This window comes from Hippocampus bargibanti, linkage group LG05 (assembly GCF_051943395.1).
Source record: "Hippocampus bargibanti isolate YZ-2025 linkage group LG05, ASM5194339v1, whole genome shotgun sequence".
Taxonomy (NCBI): Eukaryota; Metazoa; Chordata; class Actinopteri; order Syngnathiformes; family Syngnathidae; genus Hippocampus; species Hippocampus bargibanti.
In genome coordinates, this window is record NC_142738.1 from 19,051,874 (window position 1) to 19,069,055 (window position 17,182).

Consider the following 17,182-nt stretch of genomic DNA (forward strand, 5'->3'; position numbering starts at 1 on the left):
TTTCCTTTGTTAGCTCCTGTCAGTCAAAAAGTGACTTATCTCACATATTGTATGCAGATTAAATTAAACGAAGAAAAAGCAAATAGGGTGTCAATATATTCAACATATGCCCATTCTAAATAAAGCTCGTCTGCTGTATGAGGTTACACCCCAAAATGCCGGTTAATCCACACCAGTTGGCTTGCTACAAATGGTTCAGTGCACATTTCCCATGACACCTTGTTTAGTTGAAGATAAATGTGTGCCTAAGATGGCACAACAGATGACAATATTTCAAATGTAAAAAATGTTATACATAGTGTGTGTGCGTGTGTGTGTATGTGTGTGTATGTGTGCGTGTGCCTGTGTGTGTGTGTTGTGTGTGTGTGTGTGTGTGTGTGTGTGTGTGTGTGTGTGTGTGTGTGTGCGTGCGTGTGTGTGTGTGTGTGTGTGTGTGTGTGTGTGTGTGGCGCGCGCATGTGTGTGTGCGTGTGTGCCTGTGTGTGTGTGTGTGTGTGCCTGTGTGTGTGTGTGTTTGTGTTGTGTGATAGAGAGACACTGTTTATAATGGTGCCATATATTATTTAATATCTGTCTAATCTAAGATTGTTTTATCACAAACTACAGTGATGCCAGTGATGAGTAATGTTTATTTATTGATTTTATTGTTTTTTTTACAATGAATAATAAAGCTGTCATTGTGAATCAATTGATCATGGATAATAGCCTGGAGCTCAGTATCAGTGAAAATTGGCCTTAGCGAACCTGGAATCCAATCTGATTTACTGCCGGCAATGAAAACCAAACTGACATTGGTGGTCAGGGGTTCCGCCACCCCGTCCCTTTGAAATTAATGTATGAGTGACATCCCTGATACAATTGACACTTGTGTTTTGAAAAACAAATTGAAATCACTCCCACTTCACACTCCCATTAATTTGCAATTGTCACATCAATGGGAACTGTCCTTGTTCTGTTTCGTTTTTTTAATGTATGTTAGATCATGTTTTTTGTTTATTCATAACAAACTGTAAAGTACCTTTAATTTCTTTTAAAGAGCACTCTAAATATAAATCATGATTATTATTGTGATCATGTTGATGATGATGGTTGTCATTCAGCTTCTGTTACTTCAATTTGTGCAACTGCCAGTGAGTGACTTACTTTTCACTTGTCTAACAGGATCATAAGCAATGCACAATATATTTAAAATATAATGTTATATATTCTCAGAGTGTCCAGCTCGTCTCTCTTTTTTCTGTGATTCATGTCAGTAACATAACATAAAACACATCTTACATAACCGTGGGTGAAAGGTTATACTGCAGGCAAAATTATTGTACGGTAAAAGACTAAACACTAGGATGGGCTGAACTTCTTCCTCTTTTCCTTTCGGCCTTTCCCTTCTTCCTCTTTTCCTTTCGGCCTTTCCCTTCAGGTGTCCTCCATCTAAATAGGATGGGCTGAACACTAGCACTTAAATAGTAGGTCTGTGTGTAATAATGATGTCAGAACTAAAATTCGCCCCCTAAAGGCAGAGATTGGGACACTGCTTTATGGTGCGTAGCCTCCCTCCCACCTCGACCTGTCTATGACAGAGCAGGTAATACAAGATTGTTATACGACAGTTTGGCTGCTAAACAGGTATGGTTAGCAGAACGAGATGAGCTTGGGCTCTATGTCACTTTCATAACTTTGCTGCTGTGAAATGTAAATTTCTCCACTGCGAGACTAATAAAGGCAAATCCAATCCAATGTCACGGACAAATGCTGTTTGGGCAGCAAAGTAGCTCAATGCCAGAGTGGCAGCTAGAGCGACGCGTTTGTCACCTGGGATGCAGCGGCATTGCTGTGCAAATGGGTGGGTCAATTTTGACAAAAAAGCTCTGTGACAAGCCAAAGCTTGAAAAAAATCCAACACACTCCCCGTGCAGCCTTTGTAAAGCTATTCAGTGCAGAAAATGAATGGATAAATGATTGTACCGACTTTGAAAATGTAAGAGCTCCTAATCTCTGATGAGGATGTGTGTGGCTGTATTTGATGCACTTTCTGATGAGTGGTGCATAAATAAGAAAACTCTTTGTGACAAAAATGTCACAAAGAGTGTATGTATCTAATACTAACAATCTGATGAAATGCTTTTTTGGGAGGGTGCGAGGAGGTATCTTGATGACTTATTAAAAGAACTAGACAAGACAGAAACTGCACGTCAACTGCTAATTACTTTATTCCGTTTTAAATCAGCCATGGAAATGTGATTCATTTGGTGATATTTTGAGTGGTTGAAGTGAGCCCAAGTAGAGAAATGCACATATATTTTGGAGCAGAATAATTAGTATTTCGATGAGAAGGTTTCTTCAGCCGTCATCTGTACAAATTTGAAGGTTTCGCCTCCTATCCAAGAGGCTTCGTCAGCTGACGAAGCCTCTTGGATAGAGCGGGGCGTGGCAATGTTGCACATTTTCTTAGTCGTTCATTTTGTATTGTTTTTATTTTATGATTGATAAAACAAAGTATTTCTCGAAAACAAATTGATATACCAGTAATTAAAAAAATCATCCTAATATCATAATCAGGATTTTTATTTTTTTAATGGCATCTATTGCGCTGGTGGCCCGGTAGTCGAGTGGTGAGCACGCTGACTTCATAGTGCAGAGGTAGTGAGTTCAAGACACAGTCCGGCATTCCCATGTGGAGTTTGCATGTTCTCCCCGGACCTGCGTGAGTTTTCTCCGTGTCCTCCGGTTTCCTCCCACACTCCAAAAAATGCATTGCAGGCAGATTGAACACTCCAAATTGTCCCTCGGTGTGAGTGTGACATTGACTGGTTGTTTGCCTTTGTGTGCCCTGCGATTGGCTGGCAACCAAATCAGGGTGTCCCCCGAAGATGGCTGGGATAGGCTACAGCACCCCCCGCGAACCTCATGAGGATGAAGCAGTTTTGAAAATGACAGTGAGAATTTGACAATGCTGGCCTAAGTTCTCCTTTAAATATGTTAATGGTGAATCCTATAATGGGGTTGTGTGTAAATATTGTTTTACTATTTAGGTCAAGCCCTATGGGAGTTAGGCACAGTTAATGCCACTTCTCTTTTGAGAGACCTTTCTTCAAACATAGTTTTCCAAGCAGATAAAAAAAAAACATTCATTTAGCAGCCAATCCGTCTTTACATTTGGATCAGGGCTCAAAATACACCCAACAGCAGCAGCCAATTTGTTTACTGCCTTATCTCACCAATAGTATTGTCTGAACTTTGTAGAGGGGATTGGTCAGAATCCTAAATGCAACCCCTCCCATGAAATTTAAATGGTGTCTCTACACTGCTTTGATCCCCGAACTTGAGCAGTCGAATTGAAATAGTGCTCTGATGTTTCAAATTCTGAGTCATTAGAACACCATGTTCTAGTCAGGTATAAGTGTCTCATTTCTATCACTTCCAGCGAGCATTAACAGTATTTTATATCTCTTCTGTCAGAAAAAAATTATGCAGTGTAGATCGTGTTTTACATCAAATGATTTGCCAAACCATACTACTGATCGCAGCTATATTTAATTTACTGCTCGTCAAACATTATGACAAAGGAAGTTCATTTGATTTTAATAAAATATGTTTTTATTTTAGCCTGTCGTCCTGCAGCAGTGATGGTGTGGTATGTTCCTTGGACTAGGCTATACGCCATTCAGTGGCCTTCTTCCCTCTAGTGGAATCATGTATGCCATATCCGGCATTCCCTGCTACAGGCTGTTATCAGAGGAATGATTAATCCTCTTTTGCTGCTTGATCTTCTAATCAATTGAGTAACAAGCCTGGAATATGTAACGACTGTCTGCTTTTCATTTTGGATTGACAGGCGATTATTGAATCTTTTGTCTCTAAAACGATATCAAGTGTTGCAATTCCCTTCAAAATCTTTCAAACGTTTTGTCCATATAGATTGGGTTATCATATCCCTCATAGTAAACTCTTGTTCTTGCTTATTTAAATGAGATCCTGAAAATGGTTGCAGCTATAAATGCTGCAATGCCACAGAACCATCACAGGAAATTAATTCAACAGAAAAACATAACCAAATAACCCAAAGGTGAACAACAGCGAATCAACGTCAGGTATTTTCTTTACCATATAGAATCTGTACTACTGTATAATTACATCGGGTCCTCCTGTTAGCAACCAGCTGACAATAGCAGATGGCCAGGCCAGAAAAAAGATTATTTCCATGCGTCTGTAATGCTGAGACCTCATTGTTTCTGTGTCAAACCAACACGCCAACCCAAACAGCAGTGGAGGTTTATTAGCTCACAATACAGAAGCAAAGAGAGAAGAGGAGGTGCAGAGCATGGGCAGCAGGATGTCAGGCGGAATAAAAACACGTTGCAGGAGAGGGTAAGTTAGTAAGAGAAAAAGGAAAAGGAAGTGAAATAATAATGGCACGGATTCAAATTGGTGAAGTAACCAAGGGACAATGTCAATAGTTTACACAGAAAGCCAGAGTGTCATTAAGTGCAGTGCAGACTTCAGCTGTGGTGAAAAGGAATTCTTCTAGTCTCAGCGACTTGCTGCTTCAGAAAAAAATGACATATGGATGGACCACTTTTGAAACTGGGGCTGAGGAATATGCCTCCTTCATTACTCAAAAGTGACAAATATTATGTTTCAATACCACACAATTTCTATTTTAGTGTTAAGCCAAGAAGCTCTTGCTCATTGTGTTACTGTTGAGACAGGACCTATACAGGCCTCTGTGACACGAATGCTTGAAAGGGTCATGCGAATCGGATGTGCATTTTTTTCTTTTCTTTTTTTTAAATCATGTTACTATTTCAAAGCGAAACGGCCAACATATAATATTGAAGCAAGGCATGGTTACCATGTAAAAATGTCTAGCATGGTTTTGGGGGGATAATTGAGAGAGGCCAACTAAGGAAACTAGCTATGACAGCAATCTGATATTGTGCCTCATTTGCTGATTGATTACTGCACTAAACAAACAACCAACAGGCTATCAGAATCTGTTCAATTTGTGGCCATGATTTATGATTTCAAACCAAATAGAGAGCAAGCACTGGTGTTGCTTTCGAACGAGTGAGCATTTGGCCTTGGTCAAGGTTTACAATGCATCCATGGGAATTCAATATCATCTTTAATGGTGTGTTGTTGAGGACCTGTTGCTCTGATGCTCTCTCTCAATATCATTTATTCAACTTTCGGAAGAGTTATCGCACCACTTCTGGACAGCGCACAGTGACTTGAATCAAGTGAGTGAAAGCAATTCACATAAAATCATTAAGTCTAACCGTGATAAGTGCACATTCCCTGATGGAAGATGTTAAGTGTGTGGTTGTCATATGTTGACTGAACCAAGCATTTCGTGCAGAAGGAGAGTTTAAGCGTGTGCGGAAGAGATTTGATAATGGAATATTTTTAATCCACTGCTTGGAGCAATGGATTAAAAATAATACTCACACAAAGCACTAAGTGCTCATTACACTCCCGACTGTAAATATGCAATATTGTACTGTGCTTCTGCTAGAGCGGCAATCTGAGAGTTCAGTCATTAGACATTCCTAATCAGTGCCACGGCTAATTAGAATGGCACTCAGATGCTTACAGAGCTCCACCAAGGTTCAACACTCATCAATTGGATGAGAGGAAACAAAACCCTCATAGAACTCACTTGCTGTGTATTAATTCTGGAAGTAAGATTCAAGTATCAAGTAGCCTTCCAAATTTCATGGCCATTTAGTGTAGTATTAAGAATTGTATTTTTATGCATGTTCAGGTGTAAAAAATAATATTTTCTTGACACAGTATGTATCCTATTCACGTTTGAGGGCATTACTTCAAATTTATTCTGATACATATATGAGAATTTTAAAAAAAGGTATTCACATAATCCAGATATCATAATATTCAAGTCATGCACCTTGAATACGTATATAGTTATGAATAGTTAATAACATTGTATACGATTTGCATGGTCGAAAGGAGAAAAATGGGTTGTTGCACGAAAAAATGTATTTCATTAACTTTAAATCTAGATCGTTAGGTGTCATGTCAAGCGCAAACAAAGGTTTTCGCACTTAAATTAAAAGATGCGCAGTGGTTGGAGCGCAAGACGATTTTACCATAGCCATGTCCGTGGATGTGTGGTGACTTATGGTGTGGAGAAGGTGGTTACTCTCCAGTGACTGTTACGGGTCGTTAATGAGCAAACAATATTGCACAGAGCTGAGAATTAAAGAGGATTAATTACTCAGATCTAATGACACGACTTTTAGCTTATAGCAGCTCTCTAATTGCCATGAGGATCTTTGGATTGGATTGGATTGGATTTGCCTTTATTAGTCTCGCAGTGGAGAAATTTACATTTCCACTGCATTTGCCACTGTTTTCTAAAACTCAGACAATTCCACGTTAGTGTTCTTTATAAATAGCCACATATATGAAATGTCGACTGAGGTGGTCGAAAAGTTGTAACAGAGGTGGGTCAGAGCTTGTGTGAAAAATAATTCCAGAGAGACAGAGGGTTCACATACAACAGTCATATATTCCCTGTCTGTTATGTTGAAAGTCTGAAAAAGTATATGTCACACAAGATACTTGCATTAACATCATGTTTCATCCAAACGTCAAAATGCACGTCACTGAATTGAAAGCAAATGCAGTTAATTTTGTGTACAACAGGGTTACAATATTCCTTCTATATATGTGCATGCTCAATTTACAATTATGGCTTTGTTAAAATGAACTATGCTAAATCCAAATGTTTAGGAAATGTTTATTTGATTGGCTTTTTTAGCCTCTAACCATGGTTTTGGTACTTCAGGACGAAAACAGTTGCAAGTCAAACTTTAAAGAAACTGGCCAACATAGCACAAATTTGCTTACTCGGATCTCATGTACCACTGTTTGTTTTCAAGCAAAATGTTGCTTACTGTTGATTGAAAAGTGATATAACTTATTGTCTCCACTATATAATGTTTTGGATTATACGGCATACAACTTCAATGAATGGCCTATTTCAAACAGTTTTCATAAATAGGGTGCACCGCGTTATAAGGTGCACAGAATAGAAACGGGCAATACATTGGCTGTGTTTGCATGATACATCAATGACCTGGAGCTATGCTGAAGAGAATACAATACCATACAATACAATACAGCTTCATTAATAAGAGCCTTCACAACCACGTCAGCGGTAAGAAAGCAGTGAGTATGGGTCACAAATGTGACTATAAATACAAATGGCTTGACATAACAATAAATGAAAGACAAAGGTTCTGAAGGCAATTAACTCAACTCCAGGAGTGGCAACCAGAACAAAACTCAACAAAAAGGCACACAAAGGTCACATCCACATATGGCTAACTATTCTGATATAATTTGTTTTTATTTTTCCTTTTAGTGTGTAATATACTCTGCTTTTGCTATTATCTTTATTTCATAATGGCAGCGCAGATCCTACTAAGTAGTTTTGTGTTTGAGTGTATTGGAGGATGTACATGTCAATTAGTGTCGGGCACAACCCTTTTGGCTTATAATTGGTTTCTGTTAATAATCACCTTGAGGTGAACTTGGAAACAACACATTAATACACAACAATAAAACATTGGCATGTCGGTTTTGGGGAAAATACCATGAATTTTGGAAGTGCCTTAATAGACGGTACTGGAAATATTAATGTTTATGATGACAGTACTACATGCTTTTATTCATGTTCTGAATTTGATGATCTGAATCATTGCCCATTTATTCATTTTTAATTCCTCTGTATCCCTAATAGTCTTTGTGAAGCTTTATGTGTGGTTGGGGGACAAAGTGCCCATTTTCTTTCTAATAATGACAACATATCTGAAGTGCCCCTCAATCTGTTGTGGCTGTTACTGGAATCCACCCATCGGGATGCCAAACTACAGGAGATCTAAGCCACTAACTTTTGTTTCTCATTAACTCATCGAATAAGATATTAATCTCCCAGAGACATTACACAACCCAGGGCACATTGTTGATGTTCAGTCACAAGGAAAACGATTAACATGCATTTTGCCTGAGGGTATGTTGAAGCTGTGCGCGAGTGAGACAACCTAAGATCTTCCTCGAGTCAGTCATAGCCCAAAGTTTATTTTGATTTTGTCAAGCTAAATAGATGAATATATCATTCTCCAGGAGTGGCAACCAGAATGGCTAAATGATTGTGGACATTTTATAGCATAGATTGTGACTGAGTAAATGGTTGATATGTTGTATCAGGGATGCAGTTTGACAAATGTTCTATTTTTGACGATGTCATGATGCCAAAAGAAGTGTTAAATAATTTCGTGTTTTCTGGATTTTGGATGGGAGAAAGGTGTGCATTTCTCTCCATCGAAAACAGTAGATTTGGGCGACCGCTAATTGTCTCTGAGAAGGTGATTGCAACCACCTGGGAATGGCCAATTCCCGCTGGGACCTGATTGGCCAGAAGCTCAGGTGAACCACCTTTAAAACCAGACTAAGGAAGTCACTTCGAGGAGGAAGAAGAGGGAGAAAGGACAGCCTGGAGAGCAGCGTTACCTGTGGTCTGCCGAAAACCGACATCCACCACGACTTCAAATAAAGAAAACTCAAAATATCCTTCCTGGATCTGGCTGAGTGAACTTTGATCATCTTTCCATCTGCTTGCTGTCTTGCCATATAACAATTGGTGGCAGTGGTGGGATCGTTTCGCCCTGCTTGAAGAAGGTGGGATCGTTACACAAGAAACTCCCATGTTGGCTTACCTACCATATGCCCAACCACCACAGTTTCCTAGTCCAAGACAAGGTGTAATTCCCGTGGTTTCTGAACCCAGAATTACAGAAAGATACGGAAGATTCAGAACGTCAGAAGCTGGAAGAGGATCTCCAGCGAGAACAACAGCAAGAATTTATCAGGGAGAGATTGACACCGTGGACAGAAGGTGTTAATATTATTATCTACGGGACCAAGTAAGCTACTGGCAAAGTGCCAGGGCCCATACACTGTGACTAGGAGAATAGGACCTGTCACATATGAGATTCTCTGTCTTGACAAACAAAAAAAGTTATTGCTGATTATTTGACAAGAATGTTTGAATTCTGAAGAGAGGGTGTGAATGATGTCATGATGCCAAAAGAAGTGTTAAATAATTTCGTGTTTTCTCCATTTCGGATGGGAAAAAGGTGCGCATTTCTCCCCATCCAAAACAGTAGATTCGGGCGACCGCTAATTGTCTGAGAAGGTGATGGCGACCACCTGGGAATGGCCAATTGCCGCTGGGATCTGATTGGCCAGAAGCTCAGGAACTGAAGAAGTGACTTTGAGGAAGAAGAAGAGGGAGAAAGGACAGCCTGGAGAGCAGTGTTACCTGTGGTCTGCCGAAATCCGACATCCACAACAACTTCAAATAAAGAAAACTCAAAATATCCTTCCTGGATCTGGCTGAGTGAACTTTGATCATCTTTCCATCTGCTTGCTGTCTTGCCGCATAACAGACATACTGACATTTTTGAGTAGTGATTCTCACTATTGTGCCACAAGACTCATCAAGGGGTGTCATGGGAAATTATCCAATTTGACTTAATTTATGCAAATACTCTGATTAACTAGCTGAACATATATTTTTATACAGTATGTGCCAGTGGTGTAGCACTGGCAGAATAATTCAATGTTTGCGTAATCATATGCGGCCATCTGTTGCCATTCATACGACCTAATCATTACTGCGTTTCTGAAAGTTTATCAGTTGTGTGATATTAAAAAGACTAAAATTTCACACAAACTATTTTTTTGAGCAATGTCAGACAAAATCATCATTATAGTCTTTTTTATTTTTTTGTGATAGTTTAGGTTAGTAGCATGTTTTTTAGTACAAATTAGGTTACTCTGCCAATTGTTCATTGTTATGATTATGAAAAGTGTTCATGTCCACTGGTCCATTATGAATTGTCAATGTGATGTCTCCAAAAAAACAATTCATCTGCAGATTATTTTCCGTCACCATATTATCATTGTGTTCCGGGGGCAAGGCTACTTTGTGCAACGTTACGCCCTAGCAGGTGTGAAACAGACTCAAAAACGCTAGACTAGCTTGGGATTGGAACAAAAACAATGTCGAGCGCACGGGCGCCGCTCTCCCACAATGGGGCCTTTGATGTCAAAATCAATCTTTGTATCTTCCTAAATTGTTGCCAAAACCGCCACCTGTACTGTTGCATCTGAGCCCATCCTCCACATTTTTTTCTGTAAAAAAAGATCCTTTGACTCATTATCCTTTGACTCATTCAGACAGAGGCGTGGACCTGAATTCATAGGTAACATTTGTGCACAATTCTGATGACAGTGTATGCTCTATGGCGCAGCAAGAAAAGTTTCAATTTTGGATGATATTCCATTTAACATGCTTGAAGTAGCTGAGATCAAACTGCACATCAGTTCCTGCTGTTTGACAGCACTCTCTGGGTTTGAGTTGCACACTGTTTTTTTTCTCACTGCTGTTCAGTGATCACTCCACAGGGATGGTTTGCTGCTCAAAGGCATGCTAACCATGACTTATGTCACTTCCACCTGCAGGTGAGTGAGAATGCTAAACAAGATCTGAAGGATGGGCTGGTCCTGTACAACTCTGAAAACAACATAGGCCTAAGAAATGCCTGGAACATCATCCAGGCAGAGGTAGGCCACCCTCACAGTTAGATCACATGCGTTTTGAATTTGTCGAACAGCTACATTTCTGATAATGTATTGCCTGGCTTCAAGTCTGAGTATTAATACAACAATGAATTTCATGGCTGGTCTCTCTGAGTACATTCCATTACCGTGTAATACAATGTGAATGAAGTCTCTTCAAAGTTAAGTTTCAGGAACCCGATGGACCGTCTGGCTTACTGATTGCATTTTGTTTTGTGTGGGATACACAGTGGAAGTGCTGTGGCGTTATAGCTTACACTGACTGGCATGAGGCCCTGAAAGAGAAGGTTGTTCCTGACCGCTGCTGCCAGGAGCATTACCAGAACTGTGGGCGGAACTCCACAAACATGTTTTGGAATCGGGTAAGTGCTTCCTAAGTTGAATTGAGAATGTCATGACGAACATGTCTTTCCAGAATAAAAGTTATTTTTCCATTTTGTAACCGAATCATCATGTATCATAATCATCCAGAGAGAAAGAGAGAGCTTGACCTAATTTCCAGTGGACATCGTTAAGGTTTTTGTGTGTGATTGTTGCACTTGCAGATGCTAAACATTCTAATTTAGGGCTGAACTCTACCGTCAGATTCTAGACAAGACTAATTCATACATTCTACCGACATCCAACCGTAATTGGAGGTCCATCTGGTGCTGAATTTCTTTCACAACCTAGTGTGTCTAATCAGAGAAAATAGAGCTTCTATTAAATGTTATTTTTATTGCTTTACGGATTTTTCCATTATGTGGTCACAGCCATTTTGTTAACAGCCACGGAACACTTTATTTCCCTATTTCCTCCTATTAGAAGCCAAATCCACTCTGTTATGTAGTTATTCCAGTCCAAGGAAGGAAATTACATAATTGGCAAGGTGATAATAAGTAGCCATTGAGCTGGGTCACTGGGATGGCACAGCACTAAAATCCTGAAACCTTGCCCCAAGAAAACGACCATACAGCAAGCACCGTTATGTTCTTTTTAAACTGAATGCAGCTCAACCCCACCTCATAATTAGAATACAGTGAGACCTCAACTTACGAACGCCTCACACACACAGGAACAGCGTGTCAATAGTCACGCTAAATTGTCACGTGCGAGTTGACAGCTCGGGCGTGGCCTACGTTCGCGTCACTTCATTTCATTGTCGTTCTGCAATTTCATTTCTTTTCAACTAGTCACTGTCACCTCATGATTACAACGAAAGTTCATCGCTACGTCTTGTGCTCCAAATGTTTGCTTGTGCTCCAAGAGTTTGCTTTGCACGAGGTGATTGTTAGACGCGAGTGTGCCATTTTATTCGCCCCGCCCGCCTTCTTTTGTCGCGTTTTATTCCGTGTCCGTGGAATCATCGGACTCGCGCCTTTTGTTGTCATAAAATCGCTGCCACACCTACGGGACTCGAAGTGAATGCAGATGACATCGAGGAGCTTGTTGCTGACCATAATGAGGTCATCAACACAGATAATTTGATTTGCCTTCAAGAGGACAAGCATAAGCCGGCCATTAAACAGTTGATGTGCAGGCTTTTATTGAACAGTTCCATTCAGAAAAGGCTATAAGAATCATCAACATGATGAATGATAATGTGATGCCTCAGTTTCGTAAGACCTTACAAGTCAGAAAGCAACAGGTGTCAATTAAGAGCCATGAATGACCATCACAAATGTAAATAAAGTGACTTTATGATACAATGCAGTGTATTTCTTTCATTACAATACAATAGCACATTTATTATACATAGAATAGGGTAGGTTGTGTGTAGTTTAAGGCTTATTTAGTTGAAAAGTATATTTTATGGAAACCTGGGAACGGATTATTCCCATTTTAATGGTTTCCTATGGGAATTTTTTTTTTGGAGATACACACTTTTCGCGTTACACACTCTGTCTGGGAACCAATTAAGTTCGTAAGTTGAGGTCTCACTGAACTGAACTCTGAATGAACCAGAAACTTTGCAAGTTTAATACGTGTGTCTGTTTGTATGAACCAATATAAAATTCACAATTCATAATTCACTTATTTTACACCTCACATTGGTACAAGGTCAGTGCTCTTTCGTCCACTGTATAATTCACAAAGCTTTCAGGAAAAAAAGATGTCTGGTTGAGTTTTTCCTCATGTGTTCTTCCATCTAGGGTTGCTTTGAGAAAGTAGAAGAATGGCTTGATGACAACAAGCACATGCTGGGAACCATAGGCATGGTCATCGTAGTTGTGCAGGTAGGAAGTGTATTGATGTTATGGTGCAACATTTGGTATTTGAAAAAGGTTTTATACTTGCAGTCAAATATTACATACTTGAGTGTTGAATGGTGTAAACGTACAGGTTACACTTCATTGGTATCTTTGATCAAAAAAGTTTGATCATAACGGTGGTGCTCAGTAACAAAATAAAACTACTTAAGATTATATTGTAGGTGTTTTTTTATTTTCCTGTTGCCTTTTTTACTTTTACTCTGGATAGGGTTGTTTTTTTTTTTTTTTTTAAACCTGCACGGATAATGACACATTGTAAAAACATCTAAATAGAGAGAGGTAATGTCAACCTCAGTTGAGATCTTCATCGATTAAAAGATTGAGACATCATGGGGAAAAGGCGAACGGAAGCAGTAATTTAAAGTGTTCAGAATGACAATGACCCAACAAATTTGGAAAAGCAAGCTAGTCGCTATCCACAATTGTTTTTTATAGAATTGTTTCATGTTGATGATGACATCAAATGCATGTTCTTAAATGAGGAAAACATGTTTCGTGAGCATTTTATTTTTCCCTTTGTTCCAAATTATCACAATGGAAATCAACTGATTTTTTTAACTTAAACACATTTCAGAATCTGGACATTTTATGTCAAGCAAAGACAAGTATTTTTACACAGGAAAGTGTACTTTTACTCAGGTATAGAATGTGAGTAGTTTTGTTGCAACTGAAGCTAAATATACTAGTTGGGACAGGCATGCTGTGTGTTCAGAGATTGTTCCTCGACAGTGAGTCATTTGCCTTAGCAATTAAAGTATTCACATTTTCTTCTCAGTGAGGCGGTACTAAGATGTACTCCTTGCTTCAGCAGAAAAAAAATATTAGAATGAGCCTTCCAACTGTGTGATGTATAAATAGGACATGTAATGACAACCTCAAAGAGATGGTACTCTGCCTATACTTGTTCATCTGTCTCCATTTACTTCTTGGATGGAATGCTTTTGCCTCCCGTTTTCGCTTGTCGGCGAGTGAATATGCTGGTGCTCCAAAATGCGTATGGGCCATATAGAAGCAAATGTGCTCTCCGTGCGCTTTCATAAATCATATGTCAAGTTTTACATACTGTCTCCTTCTCTTTTTACCCACCACAGCTTCTGGGTATGGCATTCTCCATGACGCTCTTCCATCACATCCACAGAACAGGGAAGAAGTATGATGCCTAGCCTCTGAAGAAGAGGCTCGTCAATTCCTGAAAGGATGGAACTCTGATTAAATGTACCCCTTCGTCCCGCACCACCGCTGCCACGACATTACAACCATACTTTGACTTTGTTCCCAGACTCTGTGTGCAGATTCCATATGTCTCCTATCTGGGCTGTCTTTTTTCGCCACTCATTTTTGCCAAAGAGTAACACAACTAGAAGAGGAGAAGGGACAAGTCATATGGCACTGAAGCGAATCCTGTTGGCTGTCACTCCCTCCCTTTTTTATCATTTTCTTTCTTTGCTTGGAATAACAATTAATCGGAGGGAGGCGCACACAAACACAAAGACGTTCAAGACTTTCTAACACTCCCCTTCCATTGGGGAAAGCAACAAAAAAACAACAAAACAACAACAACAAAAAACGTATCCCCAACTATTTTTTGTGGAGTATTTGACTTTCCTTTATGCTTACAAAAATACCCCCATTTTCACTTGTAAATGGAAAAAAGGCATGCTAGTTTTCTACTTCACCGACTTACCTTCAAAAATGTTATTAGCCTTGTTTTCCAAAATATTTTTTGTATGTGTGTGATGCTCCTGTGGAATGTAAGTACAATACCGTATAGTGTGTGTTGCATTTGACGTGAAGACATGTCAGGATGGTGTTTATTATGAACCACGAGTCGTATTTTTCCTTCTGACGAGCATTTTGGGTAAAGTGAGGAGGATTGAAGGAAGTTATTAAAGGGAGAAGAATCATTTTGTACTAAATGCCGCTTTATTCTTTGGATAACAGTATAAATCTGCCTGGGTAAAAATACAAGCACAGACACACAGACACACACACACACAGTGTGCTGCCACACACCAGCATCGACATGATTCCCACGGAGGCTTATAAATTGTGTAAAATGGTTGTTTATTAAAGGTCCACCAGAACTGTCAAGAGAAAGATCCTGGGTGATGAAATTTCCCCTTTCGGTGTACAAACAAAATTGTAGGGTATATGTGTATTTTATCACATTGTTCCACAATGCAACGGTTGGAAAAAGAAAATCATTAAAACAAAGAGAATCATGGGCACCAGAGGCAAAGACAGTATTCATGCTGATATCATAAATTGTGTTCGTAAAGGCGACAAAATTTGTTTCTGTTTTTATAATCCACTGTCACGCGTTTGTCCTCCCGTTCCTTCAGTCTAGTGGGGTAAACTACCATCCCCTTTATTTTCAAATTTCACTACAAAAGAGCATTCAGCCTCCTTAAAAAAAGTAAAATTAGTCAGAACAATTGTTGCTGCGCTCTTAGCAAGCAAATATTTTAGAAACAATCTGTCATTTAGTTTTGTATTGTGTGAGTGAATGTCAGAATTCTCTCGGGAACATAATGCAGCGATCTGAGACCAGCAGTCATGGCAATAGATTAGATTAGATTTGATTAGACAACCTTTCTAATTCTTCAGGTTATACTGTATTTTCCACACTATTAGACCCTTCAGAGGATCAAGTGCCCCTTCAATGAATGGCATATTTTAAAACGTTTCATATATAGGGTGCACCGCATTATAAGGTGCATGGAAGTTACAGTAGAGGCTGAGACTGTGTTCCGTACAATATATTACAGCTTTATTCATATAGCCCTTTTACAACCGGTGCAACTGTAAGAAAATACTTTAGATGGCATTTAAAGTAATACCTACAATAAATTAGAATATTTATCCATATTTCAACATATCAGTTATAAAGTGAACTGTTGCTGTTTGAGAAAATTGAATCCTTTTATAATGCCTTATTGTGCGGAAAATACGGTTATTGTTATGAGCAAACCCAACAAAAGAGTGAATATCCTCCCATATTTCCCTTGCTGTACGTAGAAAATACAGCACATTTGACAACAAAGTTGCACTTCACTTCACTTCCCCACTCCTGACACACCTCTGGTTTTTCCACCACTCCTCTTCCCGTGCTTTCTGCTTCCTGGCAGCCAGAGGACAGCGTGGTGGGAGTCTAGGTCGATCAAAACTGAGATGGATAGTTTGGCAACATGCTGCAAAGAAAACATCTATTTGGGACTCTTGCTCATTCCAGAGAAGCTTGATAATCAATCGGCTTCCTCAAACCCCAAAAAATACTTGTTTTGATATGTTTTGTATGGGGGCTTGAATGGAAATGGCCCAAGGGGGGAAGCACATGAAACGTCATTCCATCAGTATGGGTCAGTTTTTTTGCAATTTAGTTTTGGACTTTTCTTTGGCTATTACAAGTGTCAAACAGGAAATGAGCAGTCTGGAGTGTACAGCATTTCACACCTGATTGTCGGGGTGCCGGGGTGTGGTATGAACCTCGCTAAATTCGGGTGAAAATGTCAATCATGAACAGACAGCTTGAAAAGATGTTCATAAGACATTTTTCCCTCGAGATCAAACATAATTTGTACTTTGAAATCCGACAGTGTTGCGACATCTGGAGATTTTCTTAAGATTCCCTGATCAAAACAATACTTAATGTCGGTTGCAAATTTCTCCATTCCGAGACAAATATTGATCTTGTTTACGTTGATTTCATTATCCCAATTGTGGGACTATTAAATGCCATCTTATTGTCATGATCTGGTTGCCGACCAACGGGGGGCGCTGTAGGCCCCGCCTGCACCTGCACAGGTGCTGGTCGTCCCGATCAGATTGGCGACCAACGGGTAGCGACGTCAGCCCTGCCTGCAGCCTCGCAGGTGCTGGTCGTTTTAATCACTGACACTTAAAAGGACACCCGGCACGACCATCCGGTGTCGGTTCATTGTTTGCTGCATGTTTGTTGCATGCATTGTGTGCAGTGCATGTGTTTGTTTAACCTTGGCGGACTTTTACACTTGGTTTTCTTTTGATACTTTGTATTTTTTCTGTTCAGATGATTTTGATGTTTTACATTTTGTTCCTGCTGACCTTTATTTTAATACAATTTCTCAAACAACCTCCTGCTCCCTCCTGCCTGCTTCTTGGGATCCGCACCCGCCATCACCACCTTGCAAAACCTGACAGAATGAACCAACCAACCATCGGATCCCGCAGGTACAACGGACCCGTCTCATTTCCACCCTGTGCCTGGCAATGCTACGTCCACG

The 17,182-nt window shown here is 39.8% G+C and overlaps 1 protein-coding gene across 6 annotated transcripts in view; it reads left to right on the plus strand.

Moving 5' to 3' along the window:
* Nucleotides 1-14,151, plus strand: part of tspan9a (tetraspanin 9a) — a 239,831-nt gene extending 225,680 nt beyond the window's left edge. For all 6 annotated transcript variants that reach the window (XM_088997135.1, XM_088997136.1, XM_088997134.1 and 3 more), the window contains 4 exons: nucleotides 10,552-10,653; nucleotides 10,899-11,030; nucleotides 12,801-12,884; nucleotides 14,012-14,151. In XM_088997135.1, coding sequence (XP_088853261.1) covers nucleotides 10,552-10,653; nucleotides 10,899-11,030; nucleotides 12,801-12,884; nucleotides 14,012-14,083 — 390 coding nt within the window. In that variant the 3' untranslated portion in view covers nucleotides 14,084-14,151. The remainder of the gene's footprint in view (nucleotides 1-10,551; nucleotides 10,654-10,898; nucleotides 11,031-12,800; nucleotides 12,885-14,011) is intronic.
* Nucleotides 14,152-17,182: the final 3,031 nt, after the last annotated feature.